Source organism: Cyanistes caeruleus, chromosome 5, assembly GCF_971803275.1.
Source record: "Cyanistes caeruleus chromosome 5, bCyaCae1.hap1.1, whole genome shotgun sequence".
NCBI lineage: Eukaryota > Metazoa > Chordata > Aves > Passeriformes > Paridae > Cyanistes > Cyanistes caeruleus.
Window position 1 is genome coordinate 79,889,272 of NC_141705.1, and position 19,169 is coordinate 79,908,440.

At 40.8% G+C, this 19,169-nt stretch overlaps 1 protein-coding gene and 1 long non-coding RNA gene across 4 annotated transcripts in view; one reads left to right on the top strand and one right to left on the bottom strand.

Annotated features, from left to right (window-relative positions):
- The window catches only part of LOC111929007 (uncharacterized), a 134,920-nt gene that overhangs the window by 75,008 nt on the left and 40,743 nt on the right, over positions 1–19,169 (top strand). The window contains exon 15 of one of the 3 annotated variants that reach the window (XR_015286587.1): positions 17,043–17,172. The exons of the other annotated variants lie outside the window; for them this stretch is intronic. This is a non-coding gene — a long non-coding RNA (uncharacterized LOC111929007). Of the gene's footprint in view, positions 1–17,042; positions 17,173–19,169 lie in introns of those variants that run through there. 3 annotated transcript variants of the gene reach the window in all.
- On the bottom strand, positions 199–6,761 carry LOC147653293 (uncharacterized). The gene is made up of 2 exons (XM_086888182.1): positions 995–6,761; positions 199–681 (listed from the first exon to the last, which is right to left on the bottom strand). The coding sequence occupies exons 1-2, from the start codon at positions 1,805–1,807 to the stop codon at positions 484–486; spliced, it is 1,011 nt and encodes a 336-aa protein (XP_086744308.1). The 5' UTR covers positions 1,808–6,761; the 3' UTR covers positions 199–483.

Here is a 19,169-nt window from a genome sequence, read left to right on the forward strand (position 1 = left end):
TGACTGCAAGCTTCCTTGGAAGGTGGAGGCAGGTGAATATTGGCCACCTTCTTCTTTCCCGCTGCCCTCCGCCCTCTTGCAAAGCCTGCTGGGGCACTTGGGCTCTCCATTGCAGGCAGTCTGGAGCTGCCATGCAAAGCCATCTCTCAAGGAGTCCCCAGGTCTCAGGTGCAACCTCAAGAAAATGACACAGCAACGTGTAGAAAACGTGAACTTTATTCACTTGACTACTTCTAAAATCTACAATCCAACGTTACTAGAAGACTATGGGGTAAGAATCTTAAGTCTAAAAAACTTGAATACTTCAACTGTTTAGAACTGAACACTGAGGGAAAGGTCAACTTCTTGGGGGAAACGTGGTGGGGAATCGAACAACAACAGGGGTGTGGCTAACTTGTAAGGTGGGGAACGTCGCAGTGCCTGGGCTGGGCACTGGTCACCCGTTCCCCGTAAGGTTCTGTAGGTGGAGCGTGACACTGGAGGTCAGAGCTGTGGGGAGGTGCGGAGTCTCCTGTCACTGCCCTCTTTTGCCGCCGTCTTGGTGGTTGGTTGAGGGCTGTCGCGAAGGAGCAGCCGCATCAGGTCACGGTTGTCCATCAGCAGCTGCATCAACTCCGTGGGACAGCCCTGTCTTCGATGGCGGCGTGGCCCCGCACGGCCCAAAGGGCTCTGGAGATTCCGCTGCAAGGCAAAGCACAGGGATCCCCATGGAAGAGGCAGAGGGGCAGAGCGGGGCCGGCACCTGTGGGGCTGCCTTTGGCCTGGGAGACAGAGACTCGGGCTCAGTTGGGCTGGGCTGGGCCGGGGAAGAGGCTGCAGCAGGCAGAGCTCTGCCGCCTCTGCTTGGTGCTGTCCATGGGGCTCAGCCCCTGGGCCGCATTCCCCAGCCAGGAGCTCAGGCCCCTTCTGCCGCAGGGCATTGGCCAAAGGGTGCCCAAGAGGCCCTCAAGGTCTGCCCCATCCCGCCTGCCTGACCCCCCACCCCCTGCCTCACCTCTCTCCAGCATCTCTGAATTCTTCTTCCGAGCGACCATCCCATGGCCATTCCTATGATGAGCAGGTCAATGAGCAGAAACGTCCTGGCCGCCCACCGGATGCGCTCAGGGTCCGACTCGACCAGATGGCAATCCTCCAGAAGCAGAGGAGAGGCACCCGTGCTGCGCTCAGGTTTGCTCACAGGGTCGAGGGGATGAGCCAAGAGCAGCAGCACGTAAAGCTGCAGCAGCGTGGAGGAGCCGTGAGCAGCCATAGTGCTCTGCCAGCAGCACCGAGGCTCTGGGCGTCTCTCTGCGAGCAGCTGTGCCTGGGCACTGGGGCGCAGCAACAGCTGGGGACAGTTGCCAGCCAGCGTGCCGTCCCCAGAGGCTGTGATGTCACAGAAGCACAGAACGCCCTGGCTGCAGAGAGCCCTGAGAGAATGTTGAGTCCAAGCTGGGAGCCATGGCGGCAAGTATGGCCACCAGAGCGGGGCCCGAGCGCTGCGGCCTGGCTTGCCTTGCACCCGTGCCACAATGATGACTCCAGCAGCCCCTGTCAGGCCATTGCAGTATCTGATGGCCCACGCTGGGCACAAGTTCTTCCCAATGGCCAGCGTAAACCTCCCTTGGCCCAGCTTCCAAGCCTTGTTGGCATCTGCTCTCTCTTGTCCTTGCCCACCTGGCTGGCGCTGCCGTGTTGCTCGCTGGCCTGTCTGTGGGAGAAGAGGCTGTGCCAATGAGTGCTGCTCAACTTGGAGGCCATTCAAAGGAGGATTTGATTTTGCCTGCTGTGGGAGGAAGGAATATGCGTGCACATGGCCACTTCCCATAGGTTTTACCCCAGATTTTCATGAGCAGCTGTCCTAGTGAAAGTCAAGTCTGTTTTAGTGAGTATTTGAGGGCTTCCAGAACACAGTGCCATCTCAGGGGAATTCTGCTGGTTGAGTTCTACTGAGGCTTTGAGATGAGTTGCAGATCCTGAAAATGTTCTCCTTGCTGAGGTAGTAATTTCACAGTTTAGACTGTGGGGATACTGATTGCTCAATGTTGAGGACCTCGTGTAACTTTCAGCCCCAGAAATTTTCAATCTCCAGTGATTGTCCTCGAGACAAAACCATTTGAAATCTTTTTCTGTGGACAGGAATTGCTTCGGTATTACTTTGTTGCAATCCTTCTCCCCGATGGGACCCCTCTGTCCCATCCCTCGTGGTGAGAGCCTGCTCGTCTCAGGGCACAGGTGGCGGAGGGGTTCCTGTAGTGGATACAACAAGGACTCAAAGTATCTAGACACAGGAGGCTCAGACTTGCTGGAATAATCCCGGGTTTATTGTCTGTCGTCCATCCGGGGCAAGAGAGAGAGCGAAATGCTCTGGGTCTTATCCCTTATACCAGGGGGCAGGGGTGATTAGGGGATGCAGGGAGGTCACAGCCAATGGGAAGAGGGAAGGGAAAGAAGGTTTTCAGGTAGGAACTAACATTACAGAAACCAGAGGTGAGTTTTATCCTTGGGAGGTACCAAGATTTTTAGATGCACTACAACATTACTTCACATCATCCATTAAAAATTTGATGCCTGGAACAAGTCCCGAGTGCTGTGTGATTTCCTTGGTCGTGTTCCTTGGAATGGCTTCCCCCCCATTTTCTGAAGCTGGACACAGAAAGGTAATGGATGGGTGAGAAGTTCTGAAAGGCCAAGTGGTGTAGATCTTTGCCTCCTGTTTCGAGGTCTGTGGTGAGCTGTGAGTCAAAGAGCTGATCTGACGTGATGGTGAAAACACAATTGAACCTTTTTGCAGCAGGGTGGATGGATAGAAGCAAAGCACAGCACGGCTGGCAGCAGCAAATGAATTAAAATGCATCCCTGGAATATGTTTCTTGGATTGTTCTTCTAGTATTGTGGTAGTAATTCTGATGTCTGAGTAGTGAACAAGCAACAAGTAGTGAACACGTGATTTGTAGTCAATTTTCTATCTCTAATGTAGTGAAGAGATTTTTAAGAATTGTGTTTTTCTCTCCTGGTTGAGGAATGTGTTCTTCACGGGCTGAATCTTCATATCACTTGGTTTTTGTAGAAGAGCAGTTTCAGCAGCAGATCATTCTCCTTGCCCTCCTTTTCATTTTTCTTGTCTGTATTATTGCCTGGCAGGTTAACCTTTTCAAATTGCGTGCTGCAAAACGTTGCTACTAAGGATAGTTGGTGTCCAAACAGGTTCTTTTCTCGCTTGGATTTCAACTATTGCAAGATGAAAGGTTTCTAATGAAGCTACAGAATTGCATATCACTGGGACCTTGACTTCTTCCCTGCTTGGATCTAGAAAAAGAGATTAGTGCCAATTGAACTGCTGACATATTATGTAGAGATCAGGAGTGGGCACCACAAGTGGTACTGAATTCTTGGAAATGTGGTGATTTTTGTTAGAAATGATTTTTGCTTTGACAATGCAAGCTTATCATATCCATCTGCATTTGTGTTCTATTAATCATGGGGTTTTGTATTAAGCATGGGCTTCAGTTTGCTGTCTTTTTGTCACTTCTTCAAATACCAGTTTTCTACACTTGCTGGCTTGTTCCTTCTGACTTCAAATGGTATCTCTTGGGCACATAACTTCATCTTATTGTGAACAGCGCAAAGAACATGTTTTAGTCTGTCTTGATTTGATGGAGTGATTGCTGTGGAAGGACTGGGAGGTTTTGTGGTTTAAGGTGAAAGAAGTTCAGCAGCCTTGCCAAGTAAGTGTGCCAGTTTACAAGGTGAATCTACAGAAACCCCCGTGCTTCAGCTGCAATGTACAATCTTTGAGGCTGCTGCTGTCGGGGTGCCTTTGTTCTGTTGGTTTGGGAACCCATATTCTACACAGCATCATTTTTCAGAACTCCATTTCACTTGTACGGTCCCTCTGTTTTCCCACTTCTGAATGATGGTTTTCTCTGTGCCTTTAACATGGGGAATTCTGGGTGATAAAAATAATACATATTCCATAATGTTTTACATTTCTTATTGGAGTTTTTTTCTAGTTTTCAAATAATTACCTTTTGTTTCTAGCTGGGGGCAAAATGCATTTGCAGTTTCAGTGGTTTTTTTTCCCAATTTCTAATCTTACTCAGGCACTAGATAAGGGAGAAAAATGCCCTAGTTTCATGGAAAAGATTCTGTGTTATTCCACACCTTGAAATGAATTAAAATATGGTTCTATTGCTCTCTGTTTCATTTCTTCACTTCATTTGGTAGAGTTTAGCAATCTCTTGCCATGAACTAGGTAGTGCAGAGTGCCTGCCTTGCTGTGTTGAACTCCTGGGTGAGCATGCCAGGCTTAGTTTAGAGATTTGCTTTTAAACATCCCTTATTCCTTGTGAAATCTATCATTTGGTTTGTTTGTCGTTGTGTTAGAAGATAAAGAGGAGGGGGATCACCCTGGAAAATTTGTCATCTGAACTGAATTTGTACCCTTTAGGCCAACAGTGAGTGCTCCTTAACTTTCTCAAGGCATGAAGGACACTGGGAGTTCCTCCCAGACTCTTCTTTTGGGACAGCAGTCCTTTCTCTTTGGCTCCATGAGATGCTCTGCACAGGAGTGCTTGAGCTCTGAAGGGCAGGGGCATTCCATGAGGGTGAATAATAAATAACTCCTGTTGCCTGAACTGTTTCCAACTTAACCCAGCAGAAGGAATTGTTTCCCCAGTTCTGAGTCTAATGGTGCTGCTGACAAATTGTGCAGTTTCAGAGCAGCAGTGCAAGATGTGCAAGGGGCTTGTGTGGAGGGAGAGCAGAAGCTTGTAACACTGGACCTTTGTCCCGTGGGCAGCTGTGCGGTTTTAAGCGGGAATGTTCCGGAGGGGTGTGGAATTGAAGAAATGTTTGGAAGATTTGTAGGTTTGTTGCTGTAGGTGTGAAGGGTGGGGACAAGTCTTGTCCAGTGACGGAGCAATGATTAGGTAAGGTACTGGGAGAGCCTCTGAGGATGGTGTTGCTGTTGCATATGATTTTTCTGGAGGCCATCTGATGCACACAAGATTTGTTATGACTACCAGGATTGCAACTAAACAGAATGCAGTCATTTTTCTTGTAATTTAATGCAGCATCTTTTGATCCGTGATGAGCTGAAGGCTCAGTGCACAAGGCTGAAAGGAAATGGCATGCTCTCAAGAGATTTTGGTCTTTGCGGCTTCATGAAGGTGGATAGGACATAATTCCTTAGCTCATTGGAGCTGCAGAGTTTAGTTTGATCTCCTCTGTTTCTAAGCAGTGCTACAAGGTGTTCCTTCCCTCAATTTGGATGGCAGCAGAGAGTCAGCTAATGAATGTGGATGTAGGTAAGGTTTGTGGAACAAAATCAAACACAATTGTCTGAAAAGCTGTTAGACAAGCCTACAGTCAGTGTCAACAGAGAAGGAAGAGGTTAAAATTCCATCTTAATTTTAGAGCTCTTCCTCTCTTCTGCCTGCTTTTCCCATAGTGCATATGGAACCAGCATAGTTCATTTGATCCCTACCCCTGAGTGCAGCAGCTCACCTGCTTTCTGCTGCCCGCCTTTGCTTTCTTGTCAGATGGAAACACTGAAATAGAAAAGATGATGTGACTTAATTTACTTCACTCAAATGCTTTGGCAATTTTTTTAATCCACTTTGCGCTTTTATCTTTGGCTGAGTACTAGTGCTGGCTTACACCTGAGGTAGCAAATGTAGATGGAAATGCTGTACTGAACATAACATAATTATGTTAGGAAGAACAGTTATTGCTGCACTGCTAGGCAAAAGACTAAATTGAGCCTGTGGGACAATATGCCTGATTATACTAATTGGTACCTGTGTTTGTAATGCTTACTTACTTTTTTTTCCTCAAAACTGTGAAAGAATACTTGGCCATCTAATGTGGCCATGCAATTACTGCAGCTTCACGTTGCCATGCTGGGGCATGCATGAATGGCCAGTTCAGCATTTAACTCTCCATTTACGCATGTAGCTCTTACAGCCCGTTGTTATGGTGATGTCAATTTGGGATGAGAGCACATCCATCTCAAAAAAATCATTAGCAGAGTTGTTAAGGTTTTCAGAACACTTGCTTTTCCTGGGTGCTTTCATGAAATCTAATGATGAGCTACCTTTACTGTGAGAGAATTTAATTCCTTACACTGAGAAGGGAAATGTTTAGCGTCTTTCACACACAAGGACATTCCCTTTGGCAGAATTTCATGATATCTGAATGAATCCTTTAACACAGCAGCATCCTTTCAAATTAATTGATTGTTTCTATATTCCTCAGGTAGGTTACAAACCCCAGTAAATTATTGGTGGTTTTTGGTTTTCCTGTAGCACAGCCTACACATCTCAAAGAGGTTCTAGCAGGACAGAAGCACAACTCATTGTTTTCACCCCAACACATGGACAGAAAAATCTGTCACAGCTCACATCCCAATTTCTGATGTGGACCAAAACAACCTTGTCTCATCACAACAGGTGCTCTCTTCATCAAAGTCCCAGGAAAACTAGACAAAGCCTCTTCTTTCCATGCTTGCTGAGTACCAAGGTCAGCATCAAAGTACATCAGTGCTTTTTCACCACTGCTTTAGCACAACATTGCCTCTGACGATGAGGTGGCTAAATCTTTCTCCAGTTACAGTTTATCTGTCTCACTTGCTCCTCTAAAATTGATTTTTTTGTGAAAATTAACCAAGTGCATTCTTGCAACTGGTGCCTTGCTTTTGCAACAGATGAAAAGATCTGTTTTAAGAAGTTTATCCACACAGAGTATAATTAGTTATCATACTAATAATAAAATCTTCACTGTGTTCATTTGGTATTTTTATCTGTGATTCAGCCTCCGGTTAGCCAAAATTACTAGAAATCCATAACAAATCACTGACTCTGTCAGTTATTTATATGCTTCTATATTGAACCAACAGGCTAACAAAATCCCATTTAGGAGTGGTCCTTCACTCCTTGGTGCGAGCCTTTAATTTCTTTAATGAACTTTTCCCAGGCAATCAGAGCCAGCTTACTGGGACCAAAATTTGTCCCTTTACCTTTGTTACCTTTTGAGGCAATGTAAAGAGGCCTTTTGGGAACTCTGCTTTAGGCCTCTCTTAATTGATTTTCTGTGGATTTTAATGATAAAGATTCTCAGATTGCTAGTCTGGGTTGTGAAGGGAACTGGGATGATTCGCTTCAATTGATGCAGCATCTTCATTTTTCTGTTAGCTGCTGACAGCTTCATGCTGAAAAGTCCTCTTCATTTGGGCCCAAAGGTATGAGACATAAACAAAAAAACCCCACCATTCTCCTTCCTAACTCCAGGAAAAGGACATTTGGCATAGAGGGAAAGAGATCTTGCTTTAGACTGTGCCACAGAAATGATAATCGAGAGAGGCCAGTTATTAATCTTCTCACTGTAGCCCTTATGCCTTAACAGGATGAAAAACTTCACTTTTTTCCTACCTGACTTTCAAAACAATTTCCCAGCTGGTTGCCTGTAAAATTCTTGTCATCCTGGGCATCTGGCTTTGTATGTATTTCTGCCCAGATGCTCTAAATCATTGAGGGGCATTCCAAGTACAATGTGGCTAGAAAACAAGGCCATAAGAGATTTTTAAGTCTCATGCAGCAAGATGCCAGCCTTATTTCTAAACATGTTTTTCTTGCTTTTTTGGGTTTGGTTTTTTTTTTTATGTGTTATGGAAGTCAAAGTGTCCATTAAAGAAGGTTCCCTTTTCAAAACAAACACTCCTCCCTCAAAAGAGCCAACAAACAAAGAAATAAAGCCCAAAAACCAAAGCAAGATACTGTGAGAATTTGTTGTAATAGTTTCTTTGTTGAAATGTTACATTTCCACTTAAAATTTGAGGAAATAGCATGAACCCTCCTCAAAAACAGCCCACAGACTTCATTGTATTTTCAACTAGAAATAAATAGAAGGTAAATGGATGAGGAAAGGATGTTCTGAAAGGTTAAATTTTGAAAGGTTAAAAGAAAGTAGTCAAAAAGATCTGGCTTACTGTAGTGATGTTACTAAAATGTTTACTGTGTCATTAACAGATAAATCTGTTAATCTCTAAGACTTGATTCCTCATATAAAATGGAATATTTAACTGCTTTTTCATCATAACTCATGGCTGAAAGATAGCATCAAGGATGGGAAACTGGATATAGGAAGAGACACATCCTTCTTTAAGACTTGCAACACATTTACTAGGTCTTTTTTCCTCCTGTTCATAACGCAAGGTTTAAAATACAGTGCCATTTTACTTTCCTTAAATTATGACTTTAGCAGAGAAGCAAGAAAGAAAAACTATGGTAGATGACATGTTACAATCTTTCAGGCTGGGTTAACTGCAGGCAAATCTGGATCTTCATTCACAGACATGCCTCTGAGCAGTGGAGTTTTGAAGTCTTACATCAAGTACTTGAAATATATGTCTACACTTCCCTGTTTTCTAAGGGCATCCATTCAACCGAGTATTCCTCAGCCCTTTCTCTCCTCACCATACACTGCTGAAACCTTCTGGGTCTTTGAAACAGTTTTGAGGGTTGAGGTGGGTTTTTTTTGCCATTGCTTGTGGTTCCTGCTCTGATTAGTTGAATTAATTTTAAGAAGCCTATGGTGGTTTTTTTTGCAGAAGAGAAATAAAATTGATGGGAAATTGCATTATTTGATAGCGTTTGCTGTCTGTGGCTATACCAGTGTGCAGTATTTGGGTCAGATTGTTTTTATGCAGTTAATTGTCTGCCCAACTGAATACTCAAGCATAATCAGGCTGATTATTTTCAAGTCGTTGAAAGTTCAATGTACAGTGAGAAATAGGATAGCAATTATCTTCTAAATTCCTTTAGGTGAGCCATAGGACGTACTTTTGCTCAGGACTGGAATCCTGGATAATTTGTATCATCAACACAGTTCTGGGTTTGGTTCCTAACATGTTTTTGAGAAAAAAATCTGCATGCACATGATGGAAGTAAAATTTATGTTAATCCTCAGGCAGCTGTGAGTGGGAGACACCTGTGATTTCAGACTTCTAAAACTAAGAAAAGTTCAGTAGTTAAAATTCCGAGCCCTGAAAGTACAAGACAACTGCTTATGCTAAGTGTTCATTAAAACCACATTCCAGTACATCTCAAAGAAGGTGCCTGTGCATTAAAAGTATGGGATTACATTAGGCTTTTTAAACACTTTGTTTTATTGGCCTTTGAATATAAGTGATATTTCAATATCTGGTGTATGTACCGTCACAATCCCTAGTCTTTTATCTTTTAGAAATATGTTCCTAAGGAGGCTCTTTTCAAATATGCTTTTGGTACGAGGAATATGCTCTCAGAATCAGTAGTTTGATATTAAAGTTGTTCTCCTAGTTTTCTAGAAATGATGTGCAAGCAGGTAAGTAAGGAAGTTTTTAAGTCAAATGCTCCCAGTCTGAAGGGAAATATTTCTTCCTCTGTGTTTTGGGCAAAACTGGACACCTGGGGCTGTTGTGTCTGGCCATTGTGGCTGGATGTCACACAGATTCCTCTGAGCACAGCTGAGAATAACAGAAGGACATTGAAATCAATTTCTGATGGAAATACAGAATCAACTTCCGTTTGATCAGCTTCATGATGGGTGAATATATTTAAAAATAACAAATAAGTGTAAACATTATTTTTCTTTATCAGTTTCATATCCTTTTACCCGCAGATTTATACCTGTTGATGTAATCTAGTTGCAACATTTTTTTTTCCCAATCAGAACTTTAAAAAGCTGTCATTTTTCCACTTTTCATGTAAAGCAATATACTCCTCAAGAAGATCAAACAAATGTTCTGAAGCGCTGAGGTCCCTATGGAATTAAATTAATACAATGGCATTCTCATTGTATTGTTAGGTTAAATCATTGCCATGTGTTAATTTTTTTTTTTTGTTTGAGCTATTTTGACCTGGTTCACTTGGAGTCTGATAGAGTTCAGTTTCAACACAAAGCTCAGGTAAATTTAAAAGAAAAAGGAAATGCAAACTCTGCTTTTTTGTCAATACATCTTTATGATCTATCCTCCATAAGAGGCTCATGCTCCTCTAATAATGTGGGATTATAGATAATGGGGGAATTGTTCTGCTGCTGAGCTGATCATAAAAACAGGAAACGATTGATGAAGTCATCAAGCAGCTTTAAAACAGCAGCTTTCATTTCACAGCACCTTTACGACAGTGCTTCAGAAAAACTCTGGAATCTTGCTCCAAAGCCTCATGATGCTGAAAAAGTAAATTGCTTGAGAGGTTTAAACCCAGCACTTAGTCTGTGTTTATTAGACTGTTCTTCACATCTTTTCCTAATTCTCCCTGTTGATGGTAAGTGGCTTGGTAACACTAGGTGATGGCTCATAGTAAGGAATTTTTCCTTGAAATAGATAATTTAAACATTATCTGTAATAGACACAGACTCTTGCTGGTAGATATTAGTTCAAAGTAGAGATCCTGTCCATGCTCAACAAGAAGTTAACTTGTTTTAATGGGGCATTCCTCTGCAATTTCACAATATCTTAAGTTCTCCTTCCTCACCCACTTGTATTTCGGTCATCTTTCTTCCTAAAAATTAATTCCTCAGAGTCCTCTTATTATTTCTCCAGCTCAGGGCTCTCCCAAGCATAAATGACTACTCTGATATGGGTGTTCCCATCTGTTCCAAAGCTTTTTTGGTTTTGTAGTCAATACAAGATTTATTCAGTGAGGAGAAAATACCTTTTTGAGGATCATTCAGGGGCTACCCCCAACACCTATAGAAAGAACCCTCCACTTCTGAACTGGAATAATCACCCTTCCTTTGAAGAAAGCACCATCTGAAATTGCTTCCCCACACAAAACTTACCCATGAATTCTCCATCTCATTTGACAGGTTCCAGCATCCGCTGTGGCTAACACGAATGTGGTGAGAATACCAAGTACCCCGTGTTCTCAGTCAAAAAAAACACTGCCAAAGACTAAATGGTCAAAAGAAAATTTATTGAAACATGTTGATAAGTAAAATAGCAACAATCACGACGGCCAGATGGTGCTCACAGAAAGCTTGAAAGAATTAATCACTGTGTTCTGTAGGCTGGTAGCAAAAATATGTTTGCTATATTTAAAAGAAGACACTTGACTGAAGAGTTTCAGGGTAATTAGAATTTTCTTAAAACTCTCTGTCAAAATCATATTGAAAGGACTGTGGGCCAAATGATTCAGACTCAAGTAACTCAGTTCAAGCATTAGGCATTCAGTCCAAACCTTCTTCCCTTCCTTGTCTTTCTTGAGTATTTTAGTCCTCATGGTTTCATCTGGTGAAATATTTGATAGAAGATTTTAATTCAAGTACCAAAGAAAAGAATTAAGTCACACTTGCAGTAAGTTGCAAACTAGTATCTTTTAGTGTTTTATAAATTGCTGCTCTGAGCCCTGATCTCAGTGACATCCCCAATGCTTTCAACTGAGCTGTGATTGTTAGCTTTAGGAATCCTATTTATTCGCTGTTGCTTTCACTACCAGATTACAGTTTAAGTGGCTGTGAAAAACTTCTTTGTGCTTTAAGACACCTTTCTGTGTTTTCACCTCTAAAATAGATTTAAAGACTCATTAAACAAGTCTTTAAGAGTCCTGATACAATAATTTGCATGCTTTTGGTGCCTTTTTTCCTCCTGCCATGCTTTTTTTTTTAAAAAAAATAATTATTATTCCGTTGTCACCTTTTCCACTGAAATTAGTGAATCCTGCAATGAACTGTACATTTCTCACAATTAAAAAAAAAACCCAACACCGTAATCAAACACCACCAGCAAACTCCAATCACACCAAATCTTCCTTTCCATAAATGAAGGTGAGTTTTTTTAATTTACTCTTGCACAACTTGCAGGGGGAAAGAACTGAAAAAAATCAAGGCACTGTCTGATCTTTCTTCCTTCTTCCTTTTCCTCAAAGGAGAGGACAACAAGATTTCTGATAGATTTTCCCTTGGAAGACAAATGAGAACATCCCAAGTTTTGTGGACTGGAAATCAATGTGCGTAAAGCAAGAAAAATGGGCAATGTTATCAAGCACAGAGTTTGCACAGTCAGTGAACTCCAGAAAAAATGAGCCATTTTCCCATCTCTAAGTTGGCAAGCTCCAACAAAACTGGCACCATCTATGATTCCCCTTCCTGCCCCAGCACAGGGTGTTTGTGCTCCCTTACACTGACCCAGCTGTATCCTGAGAAAATTCAGTGTATTTTCTGGTATTGTCTAGTGTTGTTTGGGATTTTTTAGACCACTACTGTGGTCATCAGTAGTAATTTTCTTCTGTATATGAAACGGTTGCCCACACCTTCTGTGTCAAATTTTAAATCTTTCTTTTCTAAAACTTACCCATAAATTCCCTCTCTTTGCTACAGTTCCATAATGGCAACAGCATTAGGGAAAATATTTGTAGCTAAGTGCATCCACCTGAAGCCAATTGATTTCTGTGGTGATGAATAAGTCCCACAACCCACAGGAATTTTAGGACAGAGCATTAGTTGTCCTTTTCCATCGGGGACATGACGTCAACAAGGTTTTGTACCAATCTGTTTTGCTTTTGAAGCATGAAAGTGGCTCTTGTGATTCTTAACCATGGCATATTCCATGTGCAGAATGTAATCAGGTTTATTTGGAGGACTCCACAGAATGTCTGTGAAAGGAAAGTGTGTGGGTGGAATCTTGGCCCTATTAAAAGAGATGAAAAGTTTCCATTGCCTGGAATGAAGTTACAGTTTTTAACTGGGGTTTTGTACACAATGAGATAAGCAGCAGGCAAAGCTCCTTGGTTGTGGATATTTCTTATCTCAGAGGTAAGTTGTCATAAGAAACTAATCATTTAGAGTCTTGTGACATGCACATTATCGTCAGTTCTCAAAGACGCAACGAAGATACCACTTGAGTCAGTGAAAAATCTGGATAGTCATAGCAAGAATCAAGGGTTCCTCTTTAGAAAATATTCCTTATAGTCAAACTGAACGAGATTTTTTGGCACTGAAGCTCTCATTTCTGTATTGCAAAATGTGTTTCTTCATTTATATGAGATAAGAATTTAATGAAAATCTCTTTCCCTGGAGAGGAAGTTCTTTTATTAGTTCAGAAGTAACCGTAGGTTAATTTTTAAGGTTTTTGCAGTCAAATTATTTTAATCTGCCAGAAAATTTACCTAGATATATATGAAGCTATTACCTATTCACATTCATTTGAATAACAGAAAGTCACAGTATTTTCTTACTTAATCTATGAAGCAAGATTCAGTTGAAATCCCTAAAACTGCACTGCTCCCTTAAAATGTTAACATTATACAGGAAATCAGAGCTAGCACTGGGGAAAATTCTGGTCTATTCTCCATGGAAACAGCATGGGTCATTATCCATGGGATAGTGAAGATTTTAAAGCTAAGCCAAAGAAGCTTTGCCCTCTTTAACTATCCCAATTGGGTTGAAAAATTTGTGGGATAATATATAGATAATCAGTAAGCGTTCTTTCTTTGCTTGTAAATAATGCTACAATCAGCTTCACAAATTGAGTTCTATTCTCAGCCTCTCTTCTGTTGTCAAAAGAATTTAAAATCTGCCAAATGGAAAACAAGCAAGTAAGGCACACTTGGCTTATTTTGCCTTGAGTATATAATAACTTTCCTCAGTCTGCTGGCTGTGCCACTCTGAAATAAATTACGCTTGTTTTTGCAATATAGGAGAGTATCTGTTGATAGTATACCATCTTGTCATCCATTTCAAAAACATTTGTGGCTGCTGATAGCTCTGGAGTCTTGAATTTTGATTAAGGAATTCAATTTTGAACTGACTGCTTCCCACTTCTCTTAAATGTTCCCTTACAAATGCTTTTACTGCAGTTTGATTTTTGTTTCCTTTGATCATCTTCATGGATTAAAGGTAAAAATGCAAATCAATCACTAGAGGTCATTAGAAAAGGAGTAGAGATTACAAAGATATGTGTTGACATCTAGTACCATGTGTGCAATTCCAGTTTCTTTATCTCAAGAAGTGCATCTGAAGTATGGAATAGTTTCTCCTATGCATGTAGGACATGGATATGTGTCTATGTAAAGAGACTTGTTCTGACATTGAGGGGAACAGGAGGTGGGAAGTGAGCAAAGAACAGAACTGGAGTCAGACTGGAGTGTAGAGTGGGGTTAGTGAAATGCCAAATCCCAAAATGGGGAGGTTGTGTTATTAAATAAAGTCATGTCTCTGCCAATGGACAACGATAACAGATTTTTGTACCTTTTTATGGGTCAAAGAGAAGAGATTTCCATCAAATCATGCTTGCTCTTTCATGAGTCTGAGGTTCTAGCATGTCTCTCACTCCTGTTTGTTTCTCTGGTCAGTTTTATATGTTTTGTTGCATGTTTTTCTGCAACAATAGCAAGATGGAAATAGCAGAGATGGATGCTGCAAAGATGATCATCATAGCAGCTGGTAGGAGAAAGAACACAGGAGCTGAGTAATGAGAGAAATAAAAAATAACAGAGAAAAAATACCAGCACACAAAGTTGAGACCATGGGTACATCAAGGAGGAAAGCAAATCTTTGGATGTTTTCCAGCTGTTGCTGTTCTAATTTAATTTTGTTCTCTTCACCGAGTTTGTATATGAAAATAGAGTATCTAGCACTGGCAAAATTTTCTTTGCTTGTGTTAAACATCTGCGGAAAAAAAATAGTCAATATTTTATCAGGATTGTCTTGTACCAATTTTTAAAAAAAATATTTGTTTTCTTTAAAGGGGAAAAGTTAGGTTTTACTGAGTAATCAGACCACACTCTATTATCAACATTGCTAAGAAAGGAATCAGTCAAAGCTGAATGTAGTGGTAAAGGAACCTCACAGTGTTGTTTCTCTGGTAACAGAAAAATTGTGCAAAGTGATCAATGTGTTCACATGAAAGGCCATTAAAATTCTCTTATTGAAGTATAATTTTGCTTTGTAGCTGATATATTTTCCCTGCTCTCCTCACTGACTTTCTAAATTCTAGTAAAAAAATAATCTTTTTTTCTCTTTCACAGATAAAATTCTTTTTCAGCTCTAAACGAAACCAGGATTTTTTTTCTAGATAAAATAGCCTGAGTTCTGTTGGTTTGTTTGTAAATGCCACTTTGAACTGTGACTTTGGCTTAATCAATATATTGCTGAGCCTCAAGCTCTGCACTCCTGCATGGCTCCAGGTCCCTGTTTGTGTGACTGGATGTCAGCTTTGAGAAACAACCCATTCTTGCAAGGGGGCCAAGGGGTTTGTGCCATGTATGGAGATAAAGGCTGGTAATTGGAAAAAGCTGCTACTAATTTTTATACTCCTTTACGACAATAGGAAGTGAAATATTCCTGGATGACATAAAGAGCAACATGGAAACAGAATAACCTGTTAATGGTGAGAATGGTAGCTGGATAAACAGTCCCAGCAGCATCAGCAGCAAAAAGAGGCTGCTGTTTAATCCAAGGAGCAAAATGGAGGCACTTGGTAAATTCGTGAAAACACACAGCATTGTACTACTGAAAAAAGCTGTGGATGTTGTGGAATAACATCCACAACACATCTTGAAGGCTTTGCATAGTATGAGGAAGGAAAATGGGAGTCAGAAAAGTCTCTAGAATCCAGATTCAGTATGAGTTGGTTCATTATAAGTGAGAACTATGGGCAAGAACATATCTGTGACTGAAACTGTCACTTTTAATAGGACATATTTTGATTCACAGGAACTCTTCGTGTGAAGTCAATTGCGTGGATATAAATGGGGAAAGACTTGAATTTCTTTGAGTTAAAAGGAAAATCTCTCATAAATGTATATGAAAAGTGTGGGAAAGGGGAGGGAAAGTGTATAAAGAACTCTAAAAATAATGAGAAGATTATTTCCAGAAAAGTGTAGGATTGAATAAGAACCCCCAAAGACTAGAATGAATGGACCCATGAAGAAAATAGTCATATCCTGGAGATTAAGAAACTCAGGGCTAAAACCAGATTTGACAAACGTAAATCCAAGTCAGATTTTACAAAGATTATTAAAACATGTTTCAAGTTGTATTGGAGTGACTTCTGATGACAGCCTTCTCCACGATCCTCAGCTTTATGCCCCAAAATGATTGCTGGATCTTTAAGGTCCATGCCTCAGAAGCCTCACAGCCCAGTGGCACCGTGCGGTTTGGTTTTGCTTGGCTACCTTGGTTTTCTTGACCCAAGCAAAAAAAATCAGTCTTCCAGCTGCCTCCAGGTGAACTGAGACCAGAGCAGTGGCCCCACTCCAGCCACAACCTCAGGAAGCCGAGCTGGACGTGGAAATCACAAGAGCCTCCAGCCCAGCTGCTCTGCCTGCCTTGGAGTTTCTATTCTATTTCCATAGAGGGCCTAGGAGGGAATGGAAAATGAGTAGCAGAACAGTGTTTGATAGGCTTAGACGCAGGGGAGGCTGACAGACAATATTATATAAACATATTAAAATTGCATCAGAAGTGTGGATACTGGAGGCAGAACAACAAACAAATATTTTTCAGCTAGTTACGTATAAATCGACTCTGAAAATTAGAACTGGGTCACCAATCATTAAATGTGGCAAAGTTTGCAGCAGTTCTCAAAAAATAGCAGTGAAATAGTTGCAGTCTAAGTCTGAAATTTGCAGCAACTGAAGGATTTTATATTTTGCTGCATAATGGTCTATTTCTTGGTTTAACTTCTCTCAGTACATATATTTACCTTTTTATGAGGAGTAACTCAAAAATTAAGGTTTTCATCCTCTGAGACTCATTTTCAAGCCCTGCAGTCACACATTTATTCATTAAAGCCTGTGATGCATCAGAGCTACTTGTGTGCTCTTGGATGTCATGAATACTAACATTCACCATCGTGTTGTTTGCAGTGTCCTTCCTGAATAAACATGCAGGAGTTACCAGGTGGTTACGTTGTTTTAGGAATGACAGATCTATGGCCTGGTATTCCTGGTTTATTATGTGTTTATTTTAAGACAGTTAATTTAGTGCTGGGGGAGTAGACTCCTCTGAAGCAATAAACATCTGTTGCTGTTGTTACTCTGAGCATTTGCAGCCCATAATGTTCTTGTCCCCTCTGGTAGCCAAAGGTAAATAAGGGAACATCCCTCAACTGTGGAGTGACCTGGGTGAGGAGGGGACATGGTGTGACTACAGAATAAGGTCAGTATTTTCTTCCTGAAAGCATCTTTTCCATGCATATTCACATATAAATAATATGAAAATTGGAACTTAAATGAGAGTTTAGTATAAAAAAAAAATTCGAAATGCATATATTAGTTTTGCATAAGTATATTTGTAAAAAACCCCAAGCAGCTCTCCCAATAAAAAAGGAGTGAATATTGCTGCCTTTGGGTTAATGTTTTCTAAACTGCAGTCGGGTTCCCACTCAGTTTAGGCTATTTCCTTTCAGCCTTTAAGTTGGAAGAGATGGTGAGTGGTTATATATTTACATCAGGTAATTGGTATGTCACAGATAGGAAAGGTGGACTTGTTAATGCTCCTTATTGTCATGAACCTCCATCACATTTCACTGTGAGACCTTATTTTCAGGTACATTTGTAGCTTCAAAGTGCATGTGGCTTTCCCTCCTTCCCCAGCCACTGTTTCCTTTCAGATAACTTCTTCCTGCTATTTCAGCTAAAATAGCCATTTTCTCAAACTGAATTAAGGAAAAACTCTTACTACCCATGCTAATAAAATCACATAAGCATTTAATCCAAATGATCTCATATCCTCTGCATGGTGGAGCAGAGGCTTGAGATCAGAGGAACAATCTTTTGCCTGGGATAAGTTCTTTCCATCTCTGTGAAATTTGCCTATCAAGTCACTAGTCTCTGAAAAATCCCATTTTACGGACATTTACTAGAAACATATGGATTTTGGTAGCTGAAGCCTCTGAATATGCCCTGGGCACTAAACCTTCTCCAGAAATACAGCTTCTGAGTGAACTGTTGCTGTTATCACTCCTTTCCACTGCAGATGGTTTTCCTGCAGGGATTGGGACTGTAGACACTGTGACCGACCTTGGCTGTCCATGCTGTCACCAGTTGTCAACTACAAGATGAAACATTTAGGGTCTTAATTTGGATAGCATTGGATATGTGGTTTTATCTTGTTCTGTTTTTTAATTTTTCTTCTGCAAAACATCCCTAGGGAAAGGAAGGAGAAAAACAAAATTGTGTTTTGGCTTTATTTTTATCTTTTTTTTAAGGAGTTTTATCTTCTGTACCATTCTGTGTCATTTTACTCAGTGTTGATCATTACAGAAGAACTTGGAATGCCCAGAAAAGAAATGGTGCCCTTTTAGGAAATGGAAGGCCTTCTATTCAGCCCTGTGTTTGGCCCCAGAGTGAGGGTAGGTAATTAAATGGTGAATAAGTGCTCACTTCACCACCACAGGACATACACATGAAAATACTCCTGCATTCAGAGCACCTTCAGTATGCACCTCTTCACATTCCATGGCTAAGACTTCTTTTATATGATGTTGTGCCATAACAAATGGGAAGCTAACCTCACTTTTCTGCCCATTCATTTTTCTTGTCTTCACTCAGATTATTAAACAGGAAGGGATAAACACAGCAATTTCAGCATTCAGTGAAACTGCCTTTTTTTCTTACTCCATCTTTCTTTGAGGGATATTTCTCGAGTCCCAGTTGCTTTATACATGTGGAAAGGATGCAAAGCATAAACCCTTCTGAATCGTATTTTCTAAGCCACTTTGTCATCTCTGTTGTTCTAATCTGCTTGGATTTCAATTTGTCTTTTTAAAATGTCATGTCCCAAACTGAATCAAATCAGTCCTGCTGCTGAAGCCTGAGCATTACTGAGCAGAAGAGAAGGATTATTGTGCTGCTTTGACACATACTGTTATTGTTAATATAATCAAGTGTAGCATTTGTCCTTTTTTGTGTAAGCATCCTATATGTGAATTGCAAGCAGTTTATGATTTAACTTACTATAACTGTGTCTGCCTTTGTAGGGGTGTTCCTTGACCCACATTTCTCATAAATATTTGCTTTGGGTTCAATATTCACTAGCATTGCAATCTTTTGGACTAGAAAAAAATACTTATTTTAAAGAGTACGTATAAAATCCATTAGGCAATGGAAGACTAAGATAAAATGAATCTCTGTGGCAGGGAATATCACAGAATCACAAGAAATTTTTTTTTGCAGCAGCAGCCCAGCAATCCAAAGCTATTTTTT